The sequence below is a fragment of the Ailuropoda melanoleuca genome, chromosome X, assembly GCF_002007445.2.
Source record: "Ailuropoda melanoleuca isolate Jingjing chromosome X, ASM200744v2, whole genome shotgun sequence".
NCBI classification, from domain to species: domain Eukaryota; kingdom Metazoa; phylum Chordata; class Mammalia; order Carnivora; family Ursidae; genus Ailuropoda; species Ailuropoda melanoleuca.
Genome location: NC_048238.1, coordinates 1,108,772 through 1,133,227, shown reverse-complemented (window position 1 = coordinate 1,133,227; position 24,456 = coordinate 1,108,772). Strand labels below are relative to the sequence as shown.

Here is a 24,456-nt window from a genome sequence, read left to right as displayed (position 1 = left end):
CCGGCCGTGAAGGCTCTGTAAACACTGCTGCTTCCTTCAATAACGTATTTCGACATGGTTTTTCCTACATACGTGATGGTCTCCAGGAGCGGGGAGGGAAAAAGCAAGAAATACGAGTCGTAGCAGAAACAATGGTCAGGAGATCACTAGGCTTCAGATGGGGGGCTTCATGCATCTGCCCCCCGCGTACAAAGGGGTTCTATTTCTTGCAGGAATGAGCTCCAAGGAGAGGATCTAGAAGGAACCGGAAGGTTTCCTTTGGAAAATGTTCAGTTCTGCCCCCCCGTGGAAGCTTATATGGTCCGAGAAACACAGGGGAGGGTGTTCTCGTTTCCTGGCACAACCTTTTGAAACATGGTGTTTTTCTTTTAAACTCAAAGGGGCCACCCACCCTGTGTTTTTTAGTGACTTTTGTTCTAAACAAGTCTGTCCCAAACAAGGCAATCTACCCTAAGCGATGTATCCTAAGAAAAATACAACCCATCAGACATTCTGAACGGTGTTTTAATGTTTTTTAATGTTTTTTCTGGTACTTTGCATACCATATTTGTTTCCATCATCCTTTTGTCTTGGATGGGGAAGAAGACGTATGGCTTTCCTCAAATCATGATTTCCATTAACTCCTGTTAAAACTCAAATTCCTTTGAAGCGCATCTCACTCATTTTAAAACTGGGCACAAATGCCTCTCAGGGAACGTCGATGTCTGTCCATAGGGAAAGCACGCGACCTCTCTCCACCTGAGGACGTCTAATAATGGTTGTCCTCAAACTACCGACAGCCTCTCTGGCCCCGTGTCCCTAGAACAAACCTCCCACAGACATGCAAACAGACAAGATATAAAACACATGCGGGCCCCCGCGGGAGGCGTCCCGGGTGTACGGAGGCAAACACACAGCGAGGAATTTGCACAAGCTCCAGGGGGCTGTCGCTCTTGGCAAAATGGGTATCATTTCCTGGATTCTTCATGTCAAACTGGGCTCCTTGCGTCTGACAACCGGAGACACCAGATGGTGTGTCGTGTGAACGGATAGAGGCCTGAGGTCTTCGCGCAACGTTGAGTTCATGGTGTCCCAGAAGAATAAAACAAACAAAAACAAAACAAAAAAACAAAAAACAGCGGGATTGCATGGTCCGTGACACTGGTGTTCAGCCTGAGTATCATTCTTTAGGGTTTGCACATTGGGGGAAAAATGAATGTCGCAAAGCGGGGAGGACGTGGTTCTAATTATTGGACTTGCAAGATTTTGACGTAGGAACCCGTTCTTGTCTGGAGACTCGGGCTCTGCCTCCAAAGTCCGTCCAGAGGCTCTTTTGTGGTCCAGGCTCCCGTGGGAGCTGCGGCTTCACGGTCCTCCTTTGGGGTTTGCAATCGCTTGGAGAACCACGTGGACATCTGCGTGGCTGCAGGGGCACCACGAATGATGGGGAGATTGTATGCATCACATTTTCACATTTCATATAAACAGAACCATACACAGTTGTGTGCTTTCATGAGCGCCTTCTGTCTCTGAGCATAATGTGCTTGCTACTCATCTCTGTTGTAGCGCCGGTCACTGATTTCGGGTTGTTTGTTTTGTTTTCATTTTTTTGCATTATTTTTTATTTGCTTTAAAAATGTCTCCAAGCATCCGATTGTTCTCCACAAACCGGAGAAGCGTAGAGTTTTGCAAGCGAAAAAAGAAAGAAGGGGCTTCAGTGTGGCTGACCAGCCCTCTGCCCTGATGTGACATTGGCTGTGTGCCTTGTTTTGCTGTCTGCAGTGCCCACTCCACATCCCTACATCAGGGACTCTGCTCGGGAACACGTATGTTCAATGAGGAACGCAATGAGAACCTTGCGGTCTGGTGTCATTCCCCCGCGCTGGGTCTTTGAAACCCAGATCCTGTCCAGGGGCTCATCCTATCCAGACTCATTTGTCAAGACTGCAGGGCAGTCAGCAGGGCAGCTGAGCTCAGAGCATGCACAGAACGCAGGAAATGCACGGGATCTGACCTCGGACCCGCGTCTGCGGTGGGACAGAGCAGGGAGGCAGGAAACAACCTTCCCCACCTTGCATGCACACCTGTCCTGGCAGGGATTTCTCACGAGAGGCTTTGTTAAAACCTCATGGAATGCAACGTGCGGCTAATTAACGTGAATTAACTGAAACATTCTGCAAGTGCTTCTCTTGTCCCCTCATTCGAAGATCCTGTGGGAGAGTGAGGAAGATGCCCTGCCACCGCGGCTCACTTCCCCCCATCCCCAAGAACCTGGGAGAAAGGTGTTTTGCTCCTCGACCATGTTCCAGAGATGCTCCCAGGTTCTGGAACCCTGAGACCAGCCCCAGGCTTCCTGAAGATTTGCATATTAGCAGAAGGTGGAGAAAGAACTCTCCAGAAACAAATGGTCTAAGAAAAGGCAGGTGGGAGGGTGCTGCCCCTTATTTACAATAGGGAGCAGGACACCTCTTGCTCTCAATGTGTAAGACTAACTTGTGTGTGTTATGATTGGTATTTACGGTATTTGTCCTTTACAGCGGAAAATGACGAAAGGGTACTTTTGGACGTTCTTATTTTCATGACACCTGACGTTTAAAGGAGTAAAGGCTGCTTCTCTGTCGGGGGTCAGCCCCCCCCCCACCTGCCATCGCCAGGATTTTGTGTCTTTGCAGGATGTGGGAACGTGTTCCATCGACTGCCCCACAGCGCCACCTGCTGACGGTCGGGCATCCCCATCCCCAGCGGTCCACGCGTCGCCGTGGCAACAGGAGGAGGACACACACCCCTCCTCCCCTGGAGGCTCTTCTGAGAAGCAACCGGGGAAGAAGCCAGAGCAGGCGCTTGCTGGCGCCCGGGAGGGCCGTTCCTGGCGAGTCCACCTGGCCCCACGAAGGCGGGACCAACGCCGGTGAGCACACACTCTGCAACCGGGAGCTGGTTGGCCCCACCTGCTCGTCCCCATAGCCCCAGGAAGAGAAGCGGACCCTCCCTGGGCCAGGCTTCCAGCTCTCCTGCTGTGGGATCGGCCTGACCCGAGCCCTCACCCGGCCAGGGTCCGGCAGACTCTTACACATCCCTAAACGCCGACCTCGTCCCTAGAGCCATGAGCACATGCAAAGCTCCAATGGGGCCACATTTTAAGCCGGCACCTGTCAGCCTCGGTGCTGTGGACATCTGGGGCTGGACCACTCTCTGGGGCGTCCCGGGCACACCACAGGGTGATGAGCCGCGTGCCCAGTCTCCACCCTTCACAAGCCAGCAGGTCCTCCTCCTCAGGGCGACCGCCCAAGAGTGACTCCAGACATTACCAAAATCACCCCGTTGAGAACCACTGGTTTCAATGCATTCAGACTCACAGAAGGTCTAAGAACACACGGGGCTTTACAGATTATCCAGTCCCGCTCTTAAAGGTGAAGGCGGAGGTCCAACGGGGCCGGTGTCCTGCCCAAGGTCAGGTTACTCTCGAATGCAAATCTTGAGACTAGAAATTGCCAACGCTGTGCCCTTGCTGCTTGCAGGGATTTCCTACATCTTCAGGGTTACCTACAGATTCCCTTGCAGCCCTGTGGTGGTTTAAAGAAGCATCTGTACCAGCAGGTGGTGTGTGCGGGTCTTGGAAACAAATATGTGATTGCTAAGTGGTCACAGATGCTGATATTGGGGGCCCCAACAGCAGGGTGTCCATGGCTACCTCCCCAGGCCTGGCTGCACCCAGGAGCAGTTTCGGCTTCAAGCAGACTGGCTGGACTCCCTGATGGTACATTTTAATGGGCCACCTTGTAGTCATGGGTTGCCAGTCTTAAGTCCCTAAATCCCATAGCACTTGCCAGTTTGTGGGATGGGAATTTCCTTGTCTGGCAATTCAACATCGACATTCAGGGCAGAAAACTCTGTGCCTGGTCCTCAAGAAGTTACAGTTTAGGGGGAAAACACAAGCACATGGAGACATCCATTGTTAAAATATTGCCATTTAATCTAGAACAGGCAAGTCCATAGACACAGAACATAAGATGGTGGGAGCCAGGGTCTCGGGGATGGGATAGGGAGTTCGTGCTTCATGGGGACAGATCTTCAGTTTATTTTTTTTTTGAAGATTTTATTTATTTATTTATTTATTTATTTATTTATTTGACAGAGAGAGAGAGAGACAGCCAGCGAGAGAGGGCACAAGCAGGGGGAGTGGGAGAGGAAGAAGCAGGCTCCCTGTGTAGGAGCCTGATGTGGGGCTCGATGCCAGAACCCTGGGATCACGCCCTGAGCTGAAGCCAGATGCTTAACGACTGCACCACCCAGGCACCCCAGATCTTCAATTTAAAGATGAGAAAGTTCTAGAGATGGATGGTGGAGATGGTTACACAGCAACGTGAATGCGCTCAATGCCATGGCACCGAGCACCCAAAAAAAGGTTAAAATGGCAAATTTCACGCCATATCTACTTTGCCACACCAAAAGAAAAATTAAAATAAATTGCCATTAGTGTGCTAAGTGAGATAGAGAAAGAGAAATGCCATACGATCTCACTTCTATGTGGAATCTAAAAGAAAACAAGAACAAAGCACATCAATGCAGAGAACAGAGTCACGGTTTGCAGATGTGGGAGGAGGGGTGGGCGAAATGGGTGATGGGGGCAAAAGGTGCAGAGGTCCAGTGTCCACTCTGGTCAGTGCTGCCCCGAGAGCAGCCTGCGACATGCACCTGCCACATCGAAGATCAAGACAAAATCTACAAGAGTGGAACTCGCAGAAGGAGAGAGCAGAAGGGTGGTTGGCAGGGACTGGAGGAGAAACGGAGAGATGGTGTCACAGGGCGCAAACTTCCAGTGAGAAGTGGAATGAGTCCTGTGGACGTAATGTTCAGCATGGTGATTATAAGTAACGGTCACACACCGGAACGTTGCTAAGACAGCGGATCTGACACGTTCTCAACAACAGGAACAAAAACGTTACCGTACGGGTGTGCGGTGCGTGAGCTAGCTCAAACGCGCTCATCAGTGCGCAATGCGTACGTACGTCAAAATATCGTGTTGTACAGCTGAAACACACAGAGTTTTGTCCATTCTACTGCCAGAAAGCTGGGAAAATGGAATAGGATGGGGTAGAACGAAATGGAATACAACAGAAGGGGATGGACTAGAGTAGAATAGAACAGAATGGAGTAGACTAGAACAGAAGAGAGGAGAATAGAACAGAACAGACAGAACAGAATAGAATAGAACAGAATAGATAGAATAGAAGAAAATAGAGTAGGCTAGAACAGAATAGAACAGAACAGAATAGAGTAAGGACCCCCTGGGTGGCTCAGTCAGTTTAGCGTCTGGCTTCAGCTCAGTTCATGATCCCAGAGTCTCAGGATTAAGCCCCATGTTGGGCTCCCTGCTCAGCAGAAGTCTGCTTCTCCCCCTCCCTCTGCGCTCATGCTCTCTCACTCTCTTTCTCTCTCAAGGAAATAAATAAAATTTTAAAAAAATAGAATAGAGTAGAACGAAATAGAGTAGAGAGAAATAGAATAGAACAGAATAGAGCAGATTGAAATAGAATGGACTGGATGGAATAGAAAAGAAAAGAAAATAGAATAGAATAGAATACAATACAATACAATACAACAGAATACAACAGAATACAACAGAATACAATAGAATGACATAGACCAGAAAAAACAGAGCAGGACAAAATGCACACAGTGATGGGCAGTTTGCAGCAGCCAGCAGAGACCCCCACTCCCTTGTCAACCCCCAGAAATGAGGAAGCTAACAGAGACCACCCATTTGTGAGGGTGTTTGGTTGAGCTGGTTGCTGCAGACCCCCGGGGAGCTACCTCCTGGCTAGGATGGCATCGTAAATGCCCCCGGTTCTCCTGCACTGGAAATCCTGGAAGCCAGCAGCAGCCAGGAGTCCGAGGTACTGGGCAGGGGTCCTCTCCCGGCCCTCGGTCTGCACCAGCATGTTCAGCGAGTACAGCTGCGTGGTCAGAGGGCCCCGCCCATCTGCATCCAGGAGGCTTTCAATCACCAGGACACCACCGCCTGGGACAGGGATAGGCGGCCGTGAGCAAGGGATGAGACAGCCTGAGGACCCCCGCTCCACCTCCCAGGCTGGCCACCCCAGCCCCCAGCCCAGCCAGCTCTCCCACTGCCCTGCGTGCCTTCTGCCCTCATCTGCAGAATGGACCCACACGGGACGTCCTCTGGGCACCGCCCAAGTCTGCACCAGTGAGAAGAGCAGGTGGACAAAATGCCCCCTACCCAGCCACACGGGTGTTCGACCCAGCCAGGTGTGCACCATGGGAGCCTTTCACGTTCTGCACCTTTACCTGGGACTAGTTACAGAATGGGTGCTAAGGCCTCTTTGTTTTAATGGCTTCTCCAGAAGGGAAGCCAGTTGGGAGCATGACCGCACTTGCCATGACGTGCGTTCAGTGCCCAGCCTCCAAATGAAGACTCTAGCCCAATCCCACTCTGAACGTACTCACAAGCACGTGTGGACACGCAGACCCATGACCCACCTGGCTTGCAGGCACGATGGATCCTTGCCAGCAGGTGTGAGCACCGCGCATCGGTCCAGTCGTGCAGGACCCTCGCCAGGATGTACAGATCGGCCTCCGGAAGCGGGTCTTTAAAGAAATCTCCTATAACACAGGCAGATGCCATGGGGTCAGCCCGGTACTCAATCCACGTGACTGCACCAGCACCCGGGGTGGAAAAGTCACCTAGCCGTGTTGAGCTGTCCCTAGGTCTTCCCAGCTGTGATGCAAAGACCTAGCCCCGAACAAAAGGAAGTCTCAGTAAAGACAAGAAAATTCGGAACAGTGTTTGGGGTCCCTTTCCATTCTTCAGATCGGGAAAATGATTGTATCTCTATCCTCTTTCCTAAGGTTGCAAGTAAACAGCTCTCTAGGCATTGGATTTCAGGAGACCCCAAGCAATCGGTCAGCAGCTCCTGTCTGATGAGTTGAAGTAAATCAACAGTCAATTCATGTTTTCCTGATGGAAAAAAAAAAAGTGTCCAAGAAAGACCCTCCATGCATGCATGGTGTCAAACACTCAAGTCTTGTAACATTTTTCCTATAAAAAGTACTGATTTTGGAAGAAATCTTGGATAGCCCTGTGCTGTGCAGGGTCACCTGGCAGCCGCATGTTGTCCAAAGTTTACAAATTCACAGGAATTCATGAGGAATATCTATTGGATGCTGCACTGCTCGGTCAGTCACTCTGCCCTGTGCTGAGGCTCCCAGAAAATCCGGGGCCCACAGACATTTCCGCCATGAATAGGGCAGAGCAAATGGGCGAGTCCTCCAAACTGATTTTCTTCCATCAGTGACAAAAGACGGGGGTTGGCAAACTCTGGCCTGGGGCCACATTTGGTGGGCCTTCTGTCTGTGTGGGCAGTAGGTGAAGGAGACAATCCAGACCGCAGGATAAAGAACACACCGCAGCTTCCACCAGCTTTCCCTTCGTGACCCACGGCAGAGACACCAAAAGCCCAGCTCCGCTGTGTAAAAACAAGGTAATGTACTCTCTGGCCTGACCCCCCAACCTCCGAAGTCGGTGTATTTCTCCCATTTTCCAGATGAAGCACAGAAATAAGTCTGATCATCCTCTCCAAGACGTGTGATAAAGACGCCCAGAGGCCAGGTTTGGGGTAAGGCGAGGCAGGCGCTCTCCATGTGCGTGACATTTAGGGGTCCTCAAACCTGGTCATCAAGGTTTGTTATATTTTAATGCGATGTTTTTAAAAATGAACGCTAAGGCTCCCCAAATTATCCCTGATGGTCAAAGCTTGGGAATGTTACTTAAAGACAGTATTGAACCCTACAGGTGCACAACCCCAGCAATGATGGTGGCATCTGAGCCTCAGAATGGCCAAGTCTCCCTAATCGTCTGAGTGAGCAATTGTCCCCGAGCTTCCTTTCAACCCAATTCATGTGGTGTTAGTCATTGGTGCTTTGGATTTAGACACCTGCATGCATGTCCTGGGGGTCACGTAAGAAAAGCAACACCAGATGGGGGCTTAAGCCACAGGGATTCATCACCTCCCCAGCTCTGGAGACCAGATGTCTGAGATCCAGGTGGGGCAGGAGCCCTGAGATCCAGGCGGGGCAGGGCTGCTGAGATACAGGTGGGGCAGGACCTCTGAGATCCAGGCAGGGCGGGGTCACTGAGATCCAGGCGGGGCAGGGCTGTGCTCCCTCCTGAGGCTCCAGGGGACGGTTCTTCCTGCCTCTTCCAGCTTCTGGGCTCCAGGCATCCCTGGACTGGTGGCCGCATCCCTCCCATCTCTGCCTCCATCTTCACGTGGCTTCTCCTCTGTGTCTGTGTCTCCTCGTCTGTCTCTTACAAGGACACCTGTCCTTGGATTTAGGGCCACCCTGATCCAGGATGAGCTCATCTCGGATCCTTCACTTCCTCACATCTGCAAAGATCCTATTTCCAAATAAGGCCCCCTTCACAATTTCTGGGTGGACACAAATTTTGAGGAGACACTCTTCAATCCAGCCCAATACTCAAGAAGGAACTAAGCGTAAGAACACCATCTAGCTCTACCCGTTTTCCCACCATCACCAATGATACTTCCAAGTTGAGGGTGGTCGCCTGCAGGGAGGAGGAAGCCATGACCACAGTGCATCCTCAGCCCGTCCTGAGTGCCCGGGGCACGCATCTATGTTTCTCCGTGCACACGCGGAGCACATGGAAACAACCCACCTTCACAGAAGCTGATCCGCCCTTCCTCCGAGAATGAGAAGTGGGTCTTCACCGTCTGCACCACCTCAGGGATGTCGAACACGGTGACCCAACACCCAGGGTACAGAGAGGTGCACTCCTTGGCCAGAGCCCCAGAACAGCCTGGAAGGGGACACGGAACAGGACAGGTGGGCAGGAAGCTGTGGGCAGCACATGCCTTGGCCCACCATCGACCCACGGGGGTCGTGGTTCCACCCCCCATGGAGGTCTTCACGGCTCCATCATCACCTGTGAGCTCCTGAATCTACGAATCTTCCCGGCTGGACCCATCCGCTGATCACCATGACCCCGTCCTGCGTGACTCATAGGCAGACGTGCACTTGGGCACCACGACCGTCCCGTGCGGGGACTGCCCGTTACCTGAGGGTTCTCCAGCACAGAGACACCACGGAACCTACCCAAAGGCACGCAGCAAGCCAGGCACAGGGGCCACTTTGGAATAAACCGCATTGAGTTTCCCAATCATGGCGCCCTGCTGCCCGAGACAGTGGGGGGAGGTCGCCCTGATGTCAACTATGGGTCTGAGCACCTCAGATCTGGGAACCAAGGACTAGGGGCCTCTTGGATGCACCTTGCAGCCTGTCCACATCCCAGGCCAGCTCGGCCCAAACCAGGGTGCTGTTGTGTTGTTCAAACGATGGAGCCAGGCCTAGGTTGGGAGGCCACGTGGGGCTGGCATTACCCCCAGAACATGCACGTAGGCAAACATGGCGTCAGGAGCCCCTGAATCCCCATCTCATGGGGGCTCATGCTCCCCGTGCCTCCTCTATGGGACCAGCGCAGGGTGGTCAGGACAGGGGCGTTTGCTTGAAAGGGACCGAGGGTTAGGCCTGGCTGCCTCCACCCCACACCTCCACCAAGCCCCACATCTCCACCCTTTAGGATAGAGATGACCAGCAGCCCCCACTCCTGCATCTGCTCTACGACGTGCCACTCTCAGCCTTCAGCCACAGGAGACGCTCAAGACGTGGGCATCCTTCCCTCCATGTTAGCATCACGACCCCCAGAGCCCAGAAAACCCCGTGGCCCCCTGGAGCCCCACACAGTGCTTTTCCTGCCCCGGGAAAGCGGCGTGGGAAGGTCAGCTCAATGGCTCTGCTAACTGCCTTCCAGCAGCTCCATGACGGCCGCACCCCACCGCCCCCTACAGCCTCGTTTCTCACAGTGAGCAATGCCAGCGTCTACACCTGCGTGGCATGGACACCGGCAGCAACCACGCGGGAGCAGAGATTCTTGGTCTCGCCCAACGCACGGGGTCAGAACCCCAGAGGGTGCACTGTGTCCGGAGAGGAGCTGGGACCCCACAGCCTGTGGGACGCACGTGGGATGCTACATGGGATTCCTGTTGCCTTCCCTGCCTAGCTTACACTACAGAGAACACTAGCCCTAAGACAGCTCCACGTGTGGGGCCGGCGCTCACCACCGACGTCACAGATGACCGGGAACGGGGACAGGTCAAAGGCCGCCAGCACGCGCCTCCCGCTGACGCTCCAGACGTCTTGCAGAGCGCGCATGAAGAGCCGCCGCTCGCCCTCGGATCTGCACGTGAAAGCGCGCTCGTCAAAACCGCGGGTATCTCCAGGTCAGGGAGAAGCTGTGGCCGGAGCAGGGGTCTTGGAAGCGGGAGGATGAGAGGGGAGGCGCCAGCCCTGAGGACTCCGCACCCCCTGCCCGTCCTTCTCCCCTTTCCCGGCCGTCAGCCCGCTAGGAACCCTGCAAAGAGCCATCGGGGCCTCGCCACCTGGGGACTGGGCTCCCACACCCCATGCCAACAGCAGCCCCGGGTGTGTGCATGGAGCCCACCCACTCCCCGGGTAACTCTGGCCCAAGCAAAACCCATTCCTCATCTTTCTACATCACTGTTGCTTTGTGGAGAGCCCCCTGGAGGGAAGGACAGATTCCCATCTGCTCAGGACACTGACCAACACAAACAAATCTGTCCTCTTATTATTATTATTATTATTTAATATCAACATCCCTCTGTTTTGCTCTGTTTGGACCCATGCATTCCTCTCTGTGACCACGTATTGCACAGAACGCTGGGTGTTATACGCAAGTCATGCATCACGGAACTTTACATCAAACACTAGGGATGTACCGTATGGTGACTAACATAATAAAAAAATTATTATTAAAAAAAAGAAAGAAAGAAAGATCATTCTGCAAGCGTGGGCGCTCGGCATTACCTGTAGATGGCGGTGAAGAGCTCGTCAGAGGGAACCCCAAATGCCTCCTGGTACTGGTTCTTGCCGTCCCTGCAAACAGGCAGGACGCGGTCACCCAAGTTGTGACATGTTCAGGGAGCACCAGCCAGTGCACGTGTGGGGTCACACGCAGAGTCACGCACAGAACAAGTCCTGTCGCCTGACAAGACTCCAAACACACACTCGGACCCCCTTCTTGGGTGGAAAACACGTGCGTTCAGAGCGGCAGGCTGCACGTCTAGCCCAGCTCTGCCATGTGGGCAAGGAAGGAGCGAGCTCTAAAAACAGTCTGAAGGAAGTTCGAAAATGATGAGCGGTCAAGGGACACTGAGGTCCACAGGACTCGTCGGCCAGCATCCGGGGGCAGGGGGCACCTTGCTGTGCTATTATCAATACCTATCAGTGTCTGTCATCTATCTATACCTATTCATCAATATTTATTATTTATGGATGTCACTATCTACCACTATCTATCTATATCTATCAGTATCTATTCTTCTATTATCTATTAAAATCTATCAATACCTATCCATCAATATCTATTATCAATCTATCTACCTACCTATCCATCCATCTATCTATCATCCATCCATCCCTATATCTATCATCTGTCTATCCATCCATCCAACCATCCATCCATCCCTGTATTTATCTATGTATCTGTCTATCTATCATCTATCCATCCATCCCTATATCTATCAATCATCCATCCATCCATCCATCCACCTGTCCACCCATCAAACCATCCATGCTCCATCCACCCATCTAGCCATCCCTATATTATTATCTATCTATGTATCTATCCATCCATCCATTCATCTACCTACCTGTCCATCCAACCATCCACCCATCCATCCATCCCTCTATCTACCTACCTACCTGTTCATCCATCTGTCATCCATCCATCCATCCAACCATCCATCATCCATCCATCCGTCCACCCATCCATCCATCCATCTGTCCACCCACCCATCCATCCATCCCTCTATCTATATATCTACCTGTTCATCCATCCATCATCCATCCACCCACCCATCCATCCATCCACCCATCCACCCATCCATCCACCCATCCACCCATCCATCCATCCCTCTATCTATATATCTATCTACCTGTTCATGCATCTGTCATCCATCCATCCAACCATCTGTCATCCATCCATCCAACCATCCATCATCCATCCATCCACCCATCCAACTATCTATCTATCTGTTCATCTATCTATCTATCTATCTATCTATCTATCTATCTATCTACCTGTTCATCCATCCATCCATTCATCCATCCACCCATCCATCCATCCCTCTATCTATCTACATACCCATCCACCCATCCATCCATCCATCCATTCCTCTATCTATCTACATATCCATCCATCCATCATCCATCCATCCACCCATCCAACTATCTATCATCTATCTATCTATCTACCTACCTGTTCATCCATCCGTCATCCATCCATCCACCCATCCATCCATCCCTCTATCTACATACCCATCCATCCATCCATCCATCCATTCCTCTATCTATCTACATATCCATCCATCCATCCATCCATCCATCCATCCATCCATCCATTCCTCTATCTATCTACATACCCACCTATCTACCTGCTCATCTATGTCACTGGCTCCCAATTGTAGGTGATTCTGACCCCAAGAGGCACCTGCCAATGTCTGGGACATGTTTTTATCATCACGACTGGGGAGATTGTACTGGCACGAGGTGGGAGGAGACCAGAGACACTGCTCCACACCCTGCAGAGCCCAGGATGCCCCACCTCAGAGAGCCATCCAGCCCCAGAAACCCACAGCGCCGAGCACAACCATCACGTTTTGGGCAGAATCTTCTTGGGCGCCATCTTTCCCGCTTTGTCTCCTCAGCCTGTGGCCCTTTCCCTGGCGACCACTGAAACACAGGGACTTCTCAGCTCTGCAGATTTGCATTACGTGAATTCCATCAGCCAGCACCAGGGGGTTTCTCACATCTGCTCTGGATTTCCAGACCTGGCGGGGTTGTGTTTGACTCTACGAGGAACCTGGCACTTCAGCGGCACAGAACCAGCCCCCAGGGAGCCCCAGGGCCCCCTTCTCGCAGTCGAGGCCACGCCCACCTCACAGCCTGGGCCAGGTGGCCCCAGCACAGGTACGTCGTCCTGGCCAGGTACCGCAGCATGTTGCCTTGGCACTTGGGACTGGCCCTGACCAGGTAGGTGCTGGAGAGCTCTGTGTTTTGATACGAAGCTGAAAACAAACACAGAGAACACAAAACGCTAAGTTAGGTTCCAAGTCCTTGCTGTGGGCTGGTGCCAGCATCAGTAACATCAGGGCTGAAAGCAGATTCTCGCCCGGGGGCATCAAAGTGCCCACAGCCACAGCCGGGGACTCAACCCCAAGAAGCAGGGTGGCGCTGGGTACCTGGAGCACCTGCTCGATTCCATTTTGGCAAATCCCATTGGAAGGTCTGGTGCAGGAGGTGGGAAGGGCAAGAGAGGCTATGGGGAACCCTATAATATAATCCATGGGCTTTAAAATAACACCTGATATGGGTATACACTCTACCCATGATACAATGCTCTCCAAAATGGGAATCACATTGATGGATTCAGGGGGTGTTTTTCTGCCGCACTCAGCCAAGCAGAGGCAGCCAAGACCAGATGAACGTCATCATTTTAACAATGCCCTGCAAAGGATGTACAGCCCCAGACCCACAACGGCCCCGGTGCTCTCTGAGCAGATGCACTGGCTGTGAGCTACCCCATCCCACAGCGTCTGCAAATGGTCAGTCCCATGCCCTAGCCGACCTCCCTGTCTCCTCTCCTGGGGACCCTGCTTCCCACGGAGCCCCCGCTGTTTTGCATGGGGTGGTCCCCACTGTGCTCACCTATGCATCCCTCTTGGAACGGACAGCATGCCATGCCCTGCTCATGAAGAAGATTTTATGCTTTCTGCATGTCTGCAGGTCACTCACGTGCACCCCACAGGCAGGCAGAGCTCAAAGAACAAGGTGGGAGACTCCCTCGGGTCACTTTGCCTCCAAGCCGAGCATGGGAAAGCCTCCTGGTCTGCACACTGCCTATCTAGATCCTCGCGAGCATGGGCTGGGTGTCAGCACCACCCAAATGCCTCAGGGCCAAAGGACAACTGATAATTGTGCCAGAAGCTGCCTCCAGGAGCATCCCCTGCCCCCGATGTCTCCTGGCCGAGGTGTCCTCCTGGGGGTGCAAACTCAGGGTCAGCCACCCCAGTATGTATGATGTGCAAAGATTATTCTCAGGAAGTGGCTGGAGGTGGTTCCAGCTAGCTTGCACTCTCCTACCTGCTTAAATTCCACACCCAGGTACCTGAGAGCTGTCAAACCCCACAGGATGCTCAAGTTAACCCATCCCAGGTAATGTCACGCCAGAACGCCCACTGGCGCATGACTCCACGCCACAAGCACGAAGGCCACTGACACGGCTGCCACAGCCAGGCCAACACTCCTGTTCTTGTGTGCTCTGACTCAAGCAATGCTTTCTACATGCACAATTCCATGAATCTACAATTCTAAAAATGGTCAGAATGAGCAACACACAGCTGAAACTTTGAATTTTGCAAAGTGAGGACATAAAAAAAACCAAACCCTACTATCCCCATATTCCATAAGAGAAAAGCCATTTCAACATCAAAATGAGAATATAATATCATAAGGAAAGGCAACCGTTTAGCTGGATAAATTTAGTTTGATTGAAAAGTACTCCCTTGTGATGGTTTTTTCCCCATTTTTTCTTGTTCATTGGATACTTCATGACGGTAGTAATGTGCACACCAGCATGTGGAGACCTCCCTGGAATGAGGTCAGCAAAGTACAGCCTGGGCGCTAAACCCGGCCCACTGCTTGTCTTTGTAAATAAAGTTTTATTGAAACCCAGCCACACCCATTCATTTACATAATGTCTACATGCTTACCTTTTCCTCTTCTTGTTTCCACCTGAAGCAGCTTCAGGGACACACAGGTGTCCAGCAGGAGCTCTGTCCCATGGGAGCTGGTGCCAAGCTGTGCAGCCACCGTCACCGCACCCAGGGGCTCTGGGGCCTCGGCGAGAAGGTCAAACACGCCCAGCTCACAGGCGGCAAACAGAACCTCGGAAACAAGGGGCCAGCTTTGAGTGTCCTAGGAACCACACCCACAGAAGCACACACCATGGGGAGCCAGGGGTGAGTTTTCAGAGGACACTGCACTGCTATGGAAAATGCTATGGTGGGGGCGCCTGGGTGGCTCAGTCGGCAGAGCGTCTGCTTTGGGCTCAGATCATGATCCCAAGGTCCTGGGATCAAATCCCACATCGGGCTCCCTGCTCAGCAGGGAGTCTGCTTCTCCCTCTCTCCATCTGCCCCTACCCATCGCTCATTCTCCCTCTCTCTCACATAAACAAAATCTTAAAAAAAAAAAAAAAACAACAACCCACAATGGCGGTTCCTTTAAAAATCTAACATAGAATGGCCATAGAAACCAGAAATTCCACTTCTGCATGTGGACCCAAAAGAACTGAAAGTGGAGACCAAGAAGAGATAGTTGCACACCTGTGTTCACTGATGCATTACTGACAGCAGCCAAACATGGAAGAACCAAGTGTGTACTAATGGACAAATGGTCCATGCACACAGCAGAGTGTCACTCAGCCTTGAACAAATAGGTCATTCTGAGACCTGCTATGATGTGGATGGACCTTGAGGACATGGTGCTGAGTGACATAAGCCAGACACAGAAGGACAAATCCTATGTGATTCCACATATATGGGGTCCCTAGAGGAGTCATATCCATACAGACAGAGAGTAGATGGTGAGACCAGGGCCTGGGGATGGGGATGGCGATGGGGGTTAGTGATTAGAGCTTCAGTTTGGGAAGATGGAAAGTTCTGGACAGCAATGGGGGAGGGGAGGATGGTTGCACAATAGTGTGAATGTGCTCAGTGCCACTGACCTGTGCTCTTAAAAATGGTGGAGATACTAAAATTGATGTTGTGTCTATTTAAAAGCAATAAAATTTTGGGGGCACCTGGGTGGCACAGCGGTTAAGCGTCTGCCGTCGGCTCAGGGCGTGATCCCGGCGTTATGGGATCGAGCCCCACATCAGGCTCCTCCGCTATGAGCCTGCTTCTTCCTCTCCCACTCCGCCTGCTGTGTTCCCTCTCTCCCTGGCTGTCTCTGTCTCTGTCAAATAAATAAATAAATAAATCTTTAAAAAAAAAAGGCAATAAAATTTTTGAAAAAATAAAGAATTTTTTAATAATTAGAGAATAAAAATAAAATTTTTGAATTAAATGTTTGAACTCATTAAAATTTCTAATTTAAATTTTAAGATGGAAAACAAAATGTTTAAACAAAATTTAAATAAATGTAAATATTTTAAACAGAATAGGGTAAATAAAACAAAAAACAGAATAAAATGAAATAAAATGAAAAGAAATGAGATGAAATAAGAATAAATAAAATAAAAAAACAAAATAAAACAAAACAAAACGAAACGAAACGAAACAAAATGAAATAATGAAATGAAATACGCTTCCACTGTGCACTTGGAAGGACCTGTTTCTGCCACTCCAAGTGCCATGGGGTTGACCAGCTGTCCAGGACGATGACATCTACTGGATGGGTTGGTCCTCAAGAAGGGTGGGGGTCAGTTCTGGGGGGCAGCTGCCAAGTACATGCAGGGTCCCACAGGGCCATTCGCTGGCTGGCCAACATTGAAAGGGAGAGCCTGAGCAGATGTGGGTTTCTGCAGCATGCCCCCCACCCCATCTGTCTTTAGAAGCTCCTCACCGAACCCCCTCTCCCACCGTCATGCCCAGAACAGCATCACCCCGAAAAAGAAACACCGTGGGAACCGTTCTAGCAAAGAAACAGCCTCTGAAGGCAAGTTATGATCCCCAAAGAGAACACCAGCCGTGGGACCGCGACACACACAGCCACCTGCAAACTCACGTGAGTTTTTAAGACCCTAGTCTTTGCCTCTTCACTATTACCTGGGGGCACAAAGCCAGGGACTGCATTGGTTTAATTTTGCAAACGAGAAAGTACATGTACTGCGTTCTGTTGTTGGTGTGCAGACGTCAGTGACGTTCCCCACACGGTGGTGTCAGAGCCTTAAAGTGTGTTGCTTATTTTCTTCCGTTTATAGGTCTAAGGAACTTAATAGGTCATGCCTGAAAATAATGCATAAAGTCTAAAACACGGGTAAATCAATGCATTTTCCCCCCTCCTCCACAGTGTTTTGGATGGATGGTGCCAAGGCCAGGGTGACCTCACTGATATTGGCAAGGACAGATGTGCGTGCTCACATCCCAGGTGCACAGACGGTCCTGGACCCCAGGTGCACCCCACGGCACTCTCTCCACACAGTGATCAGATAAAAATAAGACCCGTCTCCTCCATCCTACATGAGGAAGTAAGTAGGTTGGTGCTTGCCTGCTTTCTCCCTGAGCACACAGAAAGCCCTACACACGCACGTGGCCACGTGGGGAGTGTGGAGTGATACTGCATTCCCTGCTATTCTATGATTAGGGTCCTGTTAACTCTTATTCCATGAAAGCAGGGTTTCTGGACCTCAGCACGGCTGACATGTGGGGCTGGAAGGCTCTCTGGGGTGGGGCGTCCTGGGGACCGTAGGGTGTGGAGCCGCGTCCCTGGTCTCCACCCACCACACTCCAGGAGCACCCCCATCCCAGCCGTGATAACCAAAAATGTCCCCAGACCTTGCCAAGTGTTCCCTGGGGGGCAGTGTCCCCATTTGAGAACCCCTGGAGTAAAGTTCTATCAAGTCAATCTATATGCTCCATCTGTAAAACTCCAGTAAGCTCACGTTACACCTTATTAAAGTTGTATCCATTTGCATTCTCTGAGGGTCACACAAACTCTTGTTCTGTTAAGATTGCATCCACTCTTATTATGGTCCATTCCTTGTTATTCTGTGAAGGTTGTGTTAACTCACCCTATTCACGTTGTATGAACTCTTCTATTGACAGGGCACAAATTGCTTTACTCAGGCTGTTTTAAGCCTCATTCTATCAAGACAGTATTAACTCTTGCTCGGTGAAAGGTGTATTATTTCTTACTCCGGTAACGTTGCGTGAACACCCGTTGTGACTATATGACATCTTGTACTAAGGCTGTGTGAACTCCTACTGTCTTTAGATTTTATTAACTCATTCTATCAAGGTCATATTAACTTTTATTGTATCAAAGTCATATTAAGTATTATTCTGTGAAGGTTATAGTAAGTTTTATTCTATCAAAGTGGTATTACGTATTATTCTATCAAGATCCTATTAAGTTTTATTCTATCAAGGTCATATTAGGTTTTATTGTACCAAAGTCATATTAAGTATCAGGCTATCAAGGTTGTATTAGGTATTATTCTATCAAGATAGTATTAAGTTTTTGAGCCTATAAAGTTTTTTTTCTATCAAGGTCATATTAAGTATTATGCCATCAAGGTCAGATTAAGTACTATTCAACCAAGATCCTATTAAGTTTTTTTTTTATCAAGGTCGTATTAGGTTTTATTGTATCAAGGTCATATTAAGTATTATGCTATCAAGGTCGGATTAAGTATTATGCTATCAAGGTCGGATTAAGTATTATGCTATCAAGGTCGGATTAAGTATTATTCTATCAAGGTCGGATTAAGTATTATTCTATCAAGGTCATATTAAGTAGCATTCTATCAAGATCCTATTAATTTTTTTCTATCAAAATCGTATTAGGTTTTATTGTATCAATGTCAGATTAAGTATTATTCTGTCAAGGTCGTATGAAGTATTCTATCAAGATTTACGTATTATTCTATCAAGATCTTATTAAGTTTTTTTCTATCAAGGTCGTATTAGGTTTTATTGGATCAAGGCCGTATTAAGTATTATGCTATCAAGGTCATGTTAAGTATTATATTATCAAGATAGTATTAAGTTTTATTCCGTGAAGGTTGTGTTCCCTCTTGTTCTATTAAACTCGTGACAACTAGGTAACATGGTGTCATCACATGTACTGAACGGAATTTCCTCCCAACATTTATAACCCACCCAACACCGATGTACGAGAGTAGCAAACAGCCCCAGCTGCCCAGGAAACACCTGCGAGCACAAGTAAGTCACGTCTTCAAGCAACAGAAAAGCAGCAAATTATGATGATGATTTTGTAGGCGGGTCCTCCTCCGTATCTCAAAGGCTCTACAGTAGGAACTCTTAACCCGGGGGTCTACAGACCAAATCTGGGGGGATCTGTGAGCTCAGCTGGGGAAGACATTCGGCTTCAATATTCACCCAAACTCAGCACCTGCTGTGATTATGAAGTTGGCGCAAACCACGGCAGTGTTATAATGCCTGTGACTCAGTGACCCAGGGAAGCCAAGACATCTTCGTGTCTCACGATATCTGCCACGGGGCACTCAAAATACCACCGGCATGCCCACGGTGCCTCCGTGCATGTGGGTTTGGACCCCACTGGATGCACCGTCCGCTGCACAGCAGCTGTGAACACTTTCCTGCCATCTGCATCCGCACGGCCATCCATACGGACATGTTCAGCGCCTGAGCCCCAGAGATTCCCAAAACAGCATGTTTGCCTCCCACCAAAGACCACCCCCCACTGCTAATATCCTCGTACCACAGCCCTGGCACCGATGGAGATTTGAAATATAAAATCTGATGCAAGCTGGTGCAGCCACTCTGGAAAACAGGATGGAGGTTCCTCGGAAAGCTGAGACTAGAGCTCCCCTATGACCCGGCAATACACTACTAGGTATTTACCCCAAAGATACTGACATAGTGAAGAGAAGGGCCATATGTACCCCAATGTTCATAGCAGCTCTGTCCACAACAGCTAAATTGTGGAAGGAGCCGAGATGCCCTTCAACAGATGACTGGATTAAGAAGATGTGGTCCACATACACAATGGAATATTACTCAGCCATGAGAAAGGATGATTACCCACCATTTGCATCGACATGGATGGGACTGGAGGGGATTATGCTAAGTGAAATAAGTCAAGCAGAGAGAGACAATTATCATATGGTGTCACTCATTTATGGAACATGAGGAATAGCGCAGAGGATCATAGGGGAAGGGAAGGAAAAATAAAATAAGACAAAATTGGAATATAAGAAATAATGCAGACGATCCTAGGAGAAGGGAGAGAAAACTGGGAAGAAATCAGAGAGGGAGACAAACCATAAGAGACTCTTAATCATAGGAAACAAATGAAGGATGCTGGAGGGGAGGTGGGTGGAGGGATGGGGTAACTGGGTGATGGCCGTGAAGGAGGGCATGTGATGTAATGAGCCCTGGGTGTGATACACAACGAAAATCTAAACTCTGCCTCTGAAACTAATAATACACTCTATGTTAACTAACTTGAATTTAAGTAAAAAATTTTGAAATTTAACCAAAGAAATAAATGAAGGAATATACTATATATATATATATGTGTGTATATATATATATAATCTAATTATAACTCGTTTCTACTGTTTTATGGAAGTAAAATTCACATAGCAGGAGACTCGGCATTAACCATTTTAAACGAAACAACTCGAGGGCATTTGGCACATTCACCGTGTTGTGCAACCACCAGCTCTGTCTGGTTCCAGAACATTCTCATACCCCCAAAAGGAGAGCCTGTCCCCACTGGCAGTCCCTTCCCATCCCCGTCTCCAGCGCCCAGCGACCACCTCTCTGCCGGCCGTTTCTATGGATTTGCGTGTTCTCGATGTTTCATATAAATGGAATCACACACCATGTGTCCGCGATGTCTCCGGTTCCCACACAGGATAATATCTATTCAGGCACAAGTAGGGACGAGATGGTGACGCATGCTACGTTGTGGACGGACCCCCAGACTCACCTGTAGTTTACATGCATCACCTTGCTTTTTATTTAGCATGTTCATGGACGAGCCCCTATATTGCCCTATCACAAAATACTTTCAGTATTTCGATCCCTTTCTTTCAATAAACGTTGCCCCATGCCCCAGTCGCCAAGCCTCTGCCCGGACACCTGCCCATAGTTCCAGGACCTCCCGCCCCTAAAGGACACTCCGTACCCATTAAGCTGTCACTCCCCATTGCCCTCGCCCAGCTCCCACCAACGCGATCCAAACGTGCCCTGTGGAATGTTCTCCCCACGCTCCTACCTGGGAGACCATGAACCCATTTGAGTACTCGGTCAGCAGACGGTATGCCTGTTCCTCGCAGGAACTCATCTTTGTCCTTACGACACGCTGGCCTTGAGCGCCCCTGGTTGTCCCAGCTACAGGGAGTGTGGGCCTGTTAGCAAGTTGTGGGGCGGCCAGCCACTCGGTGCTGTTGCCAGAGCTCCTTGCTGGAGGCCCAGTATCAGCCAAACACGGATCACTCTAGAAAATCCCATTAGCCCTATTAAGGGGATGACAAAGCTTAAAGGTCCTCGCTGGCTTTCTGCTCACTCCTTCTGTCCCTGCTGTGCACACAGCCCTGGAACAGCCTGCCTCTCTCACCTCCCTCCCTTACACCATCAGCTACGGAACGCATCCAAAACCAATATGCTTGCTAATCACTCGCATGGATTACGCATTTCATGTGTTCATGAGTCTCTAGTACCCTTTGCATGAGGAGGCAAGGGGGTATAATTAATCTTCTCGGGCTGCTGTCACAAATAACACAAAATCCACTGGCCTAAGACCAAGGGAATTACTGTGTCCCAGGTCTGCAGGCCAGAGTCTGAGATTCAGGTGGGGCAGGGCCACTGAGATCCAGGCGGGGCAGGACCACTGAGATCCAGGCGGGGCAGGGTCGTGCTCCCTCCTGAGGCTCCAGGGGAGGGTCCTTCCTGCCTCTTCCAGCTTCTGGGGTTCCAGGCGTCCCTGGGCTGGTGGCCACGTCCCTCCCACCTCTGCCTCTGTCCTCACGTGGCTTCTCCTCTGTGTCTGTGCCTCCTCTTCTGTGTCTTATAAGAACCTATTTCCGAATGCATTCCCATCCTGAGGTTGCAGGGGTTAGGACATGGAGGTATCTTTTGGGGGGGGCCACCATTTAACCCACAGGAGACAGAGGGTGAGCTCAGCTGCCATCCACAGCTCAGGGTGTTTAAAATACTGAAGTCAGGTCCTTCGTTGCTTTCCACAGTCAGTAAATGCCCTGGAAGCCATTCCCTAGATTTGGACTCTGAAACCATTTTCAATCACATATCTTGCTGCATCTAAAAATGTGCGGTAGGGACTTTAGTGAAGGGTGTCGCTCAAAAGGGGCCTTTGAAACATGGTCACGTTATTCCTTTTCCCCCCTGCATGCTGTCTGTCTGTCTGTCTGTCTGTCGGTGCTCAGACGTCAGGAGCAGCTCGGATGACAGACGGCGGAGGCCTCACATGGGCTCCCAGAGAGTGAAGAGAAGAACAATGGTTTGTCCCCACTGCCCTCCCTCCAGCACCGTCGAGCCAGACCTCCCCTCCCCGTGAGTCTCACCCGACAAGAGCCCCTGTGCCATCCAGGCACAGCCCCTTGGAGTCACTCTCGGGTGTTGCTTATTAATGCAAGCCATTTTGTGCAGGGAGCATTATCATTGCAGAAGCCAAGATTTCAGGGCCAGACACATCAATTCAGGAAGCCCCATGCAGACAGCTGGAGACGCGGGGTGTCCGTGCATCCTGGGGGCATCCTGCTGGCAGCAGGCACAGCTGCAGCACCGCGGGGCACCGGGTGAGGGGTGGAGGGGACAACAAAGGCGGCAGGCGGAGACACTGGGGCTGGCTGGGGGAGCCCAGTCCTTCGGAGCCCAGGTCGTGCTGGGGCAGGACTGGCCGGGGTGCCCAGCAATGGGGATGTCATGGCCAACGGGGTGGGAAGGTCCAGGCTGCACGCAAGACGGTTATGCGCAGTTCATGCGAAGGAGGACAGGTATGTTCCCACCCGGCTATGGCCGCGGAACAGAGCGGGCACAGAGACTGGAGGGCTCCAGGCAACAACAGCGAGGCCAGACTTCCCGGCAGGGTCTCATGGCTCCAGGAAGGCCCACCTGCCATTTTTGTATTTTATATTTTATTTTATTTTATTTTATTTCATTTCATTATTTTATTCTATTTTTCTATTTGTATTTTTTTACTTTTTATTATCATATTTTGTTTTATTTTTTATTTTATCATTTCATCTTATTTTAATTTATTTTATTATTTTATTTTATTAGATCACTTTTTTATTTTATTTTATTTCATTTCACTTTATTTCCTTATTTTATTTTTATTTATTTTTCTATTTGTATTTGTTTTACTTTTTATCTTATTTCATTTGTTTTTTTATTTTATAATTTTATCTGATTTTTATTTATTTTATCGTATTATCTTACTTTATTTATTATATCTCTTTATTTTATTTTTTTGAAAGATTTATTTATTTTAGAGAGAGACCAGGAGCAGGTGGAGCAGAGGGCGAGGGACAGGATCTCAAGCACTGACCATGGCGCATGACGCGGGGCTTGATCTCATGGCCCTGAGATCACAACCTGAGCCAGAATCAAAAGTTGGACACTCAAGCGAGCCACCCAGGTGCCCCATGTCACTTTAAAATTTCTTAGATTTGTTCTATTCATTTTACTTATTTTAAGATTTCTTGAACCAATTTATTCTCTTTCATCTCATTTCACTTTGTTTTACTTTATTATTTTTCTAAGCCAACTGCACGTCCCGCCTACGGGGCATCCATCTTCCCAGTGTCGTGAGGCCACCGTCCTTTGTCGTCTGATCTGAGCATCTGTCCGTGTCTCCCCACATCCCACGTGCACGAAGGTCCATCTCTGGGCTCCCTGGTCAGTGTGCTGGCGTCCAGTTGGCTCCTGGGAGCCCCTGTGCATCACCCTGACTCCTACAGTCTACACCACATCCTGGCAGAGACACAGTCCAGTCGTGTCTCTACCACTCCGCACACAGCACCACTTAGGACTCTTTTCCTAGCAGAGTTCCCAGAGTATGGACTTCTCCATACGGACTTCACAGCCGTGTGTCAAGTTCTCTGAAAAAATCTTGCTGGAATTTCGATGGAGACGACCCTGAACGGACAGCCCCGCGCTACGAGATTTCCTGCATGGATGCTGAGCCATCATGTTCGTGGTTGTCCCGTAGGCAGGTGCTCTCTCCTGGCCCTTCAACAGTATTGTCTAGGTTTGATGAGGACTGCATCCCTTGGAGATTTATTCCTTAATGCCCTGTTAGCTTCTCCGCTCTTCTGGATGCTGGCGTCTTTACTGGGACGCCTTCTAGGGAGTCGCCGCTGACCTGCAGACATGCCACGGGATCTTGTCACTGCTTACATGTACAGACGAGATGCCGTGGGCTCTGGTCACCACTGATGTGTAAAGACCACGGGCTCTCATCACCCCTGACCTGTAGAGACACCATGGGCTCTTGTATGCCATTCTGTGTCCCGCATCTCGATGAGCAAGCCGACCATTTCCAGGTGTCTTGTGATTTCCGTGTGGATAATTAAAATGCCCGCGTATAATTAAAACGTGGCTTCTTCCTTTCCAATTCACAGAG

The 24,456-nt window shown here is 50.0% G+C and overlaps 1 protein-coding gene across 1 annotated transcript; it reads right to left on the bottom strand.

The window, feature by feature from the left end:
* Window positions 1-5,534: 5,534 nt before the first annotated feature.
* ASMT (acetylserotonin O-methyltransferase) lies at window positions 5,535-23,046 on the bottom strand. The gene is made up of 8 exons (XM_034649676.1): window positions 21,088-23,046; window positions 14,868-15,042; window positions 13,034-13,163; window positions 10,903-10,971; window positions 10,137-10,255; window positions 8,678-8,818; window positions 6,481-6,603; window positions 5,535-6,001 (listed from the first exon to the last, which is right to left on the bottom strand). The coding sequence occupies exons 1-8, from the start codon at window positions 21,154-21,156 to the stop codon at window positions 5,790-5,792; spliced, it is 1,038 nt and encodes a 345-aa protein (XP_034505567.1). The 5' UTR covers window positions 21,157-23,046; the 3' UTR covers window positions 5,535-5,789.
* Window positions 23,047-24,456: the final 1,410 nt, after the last annotated feature.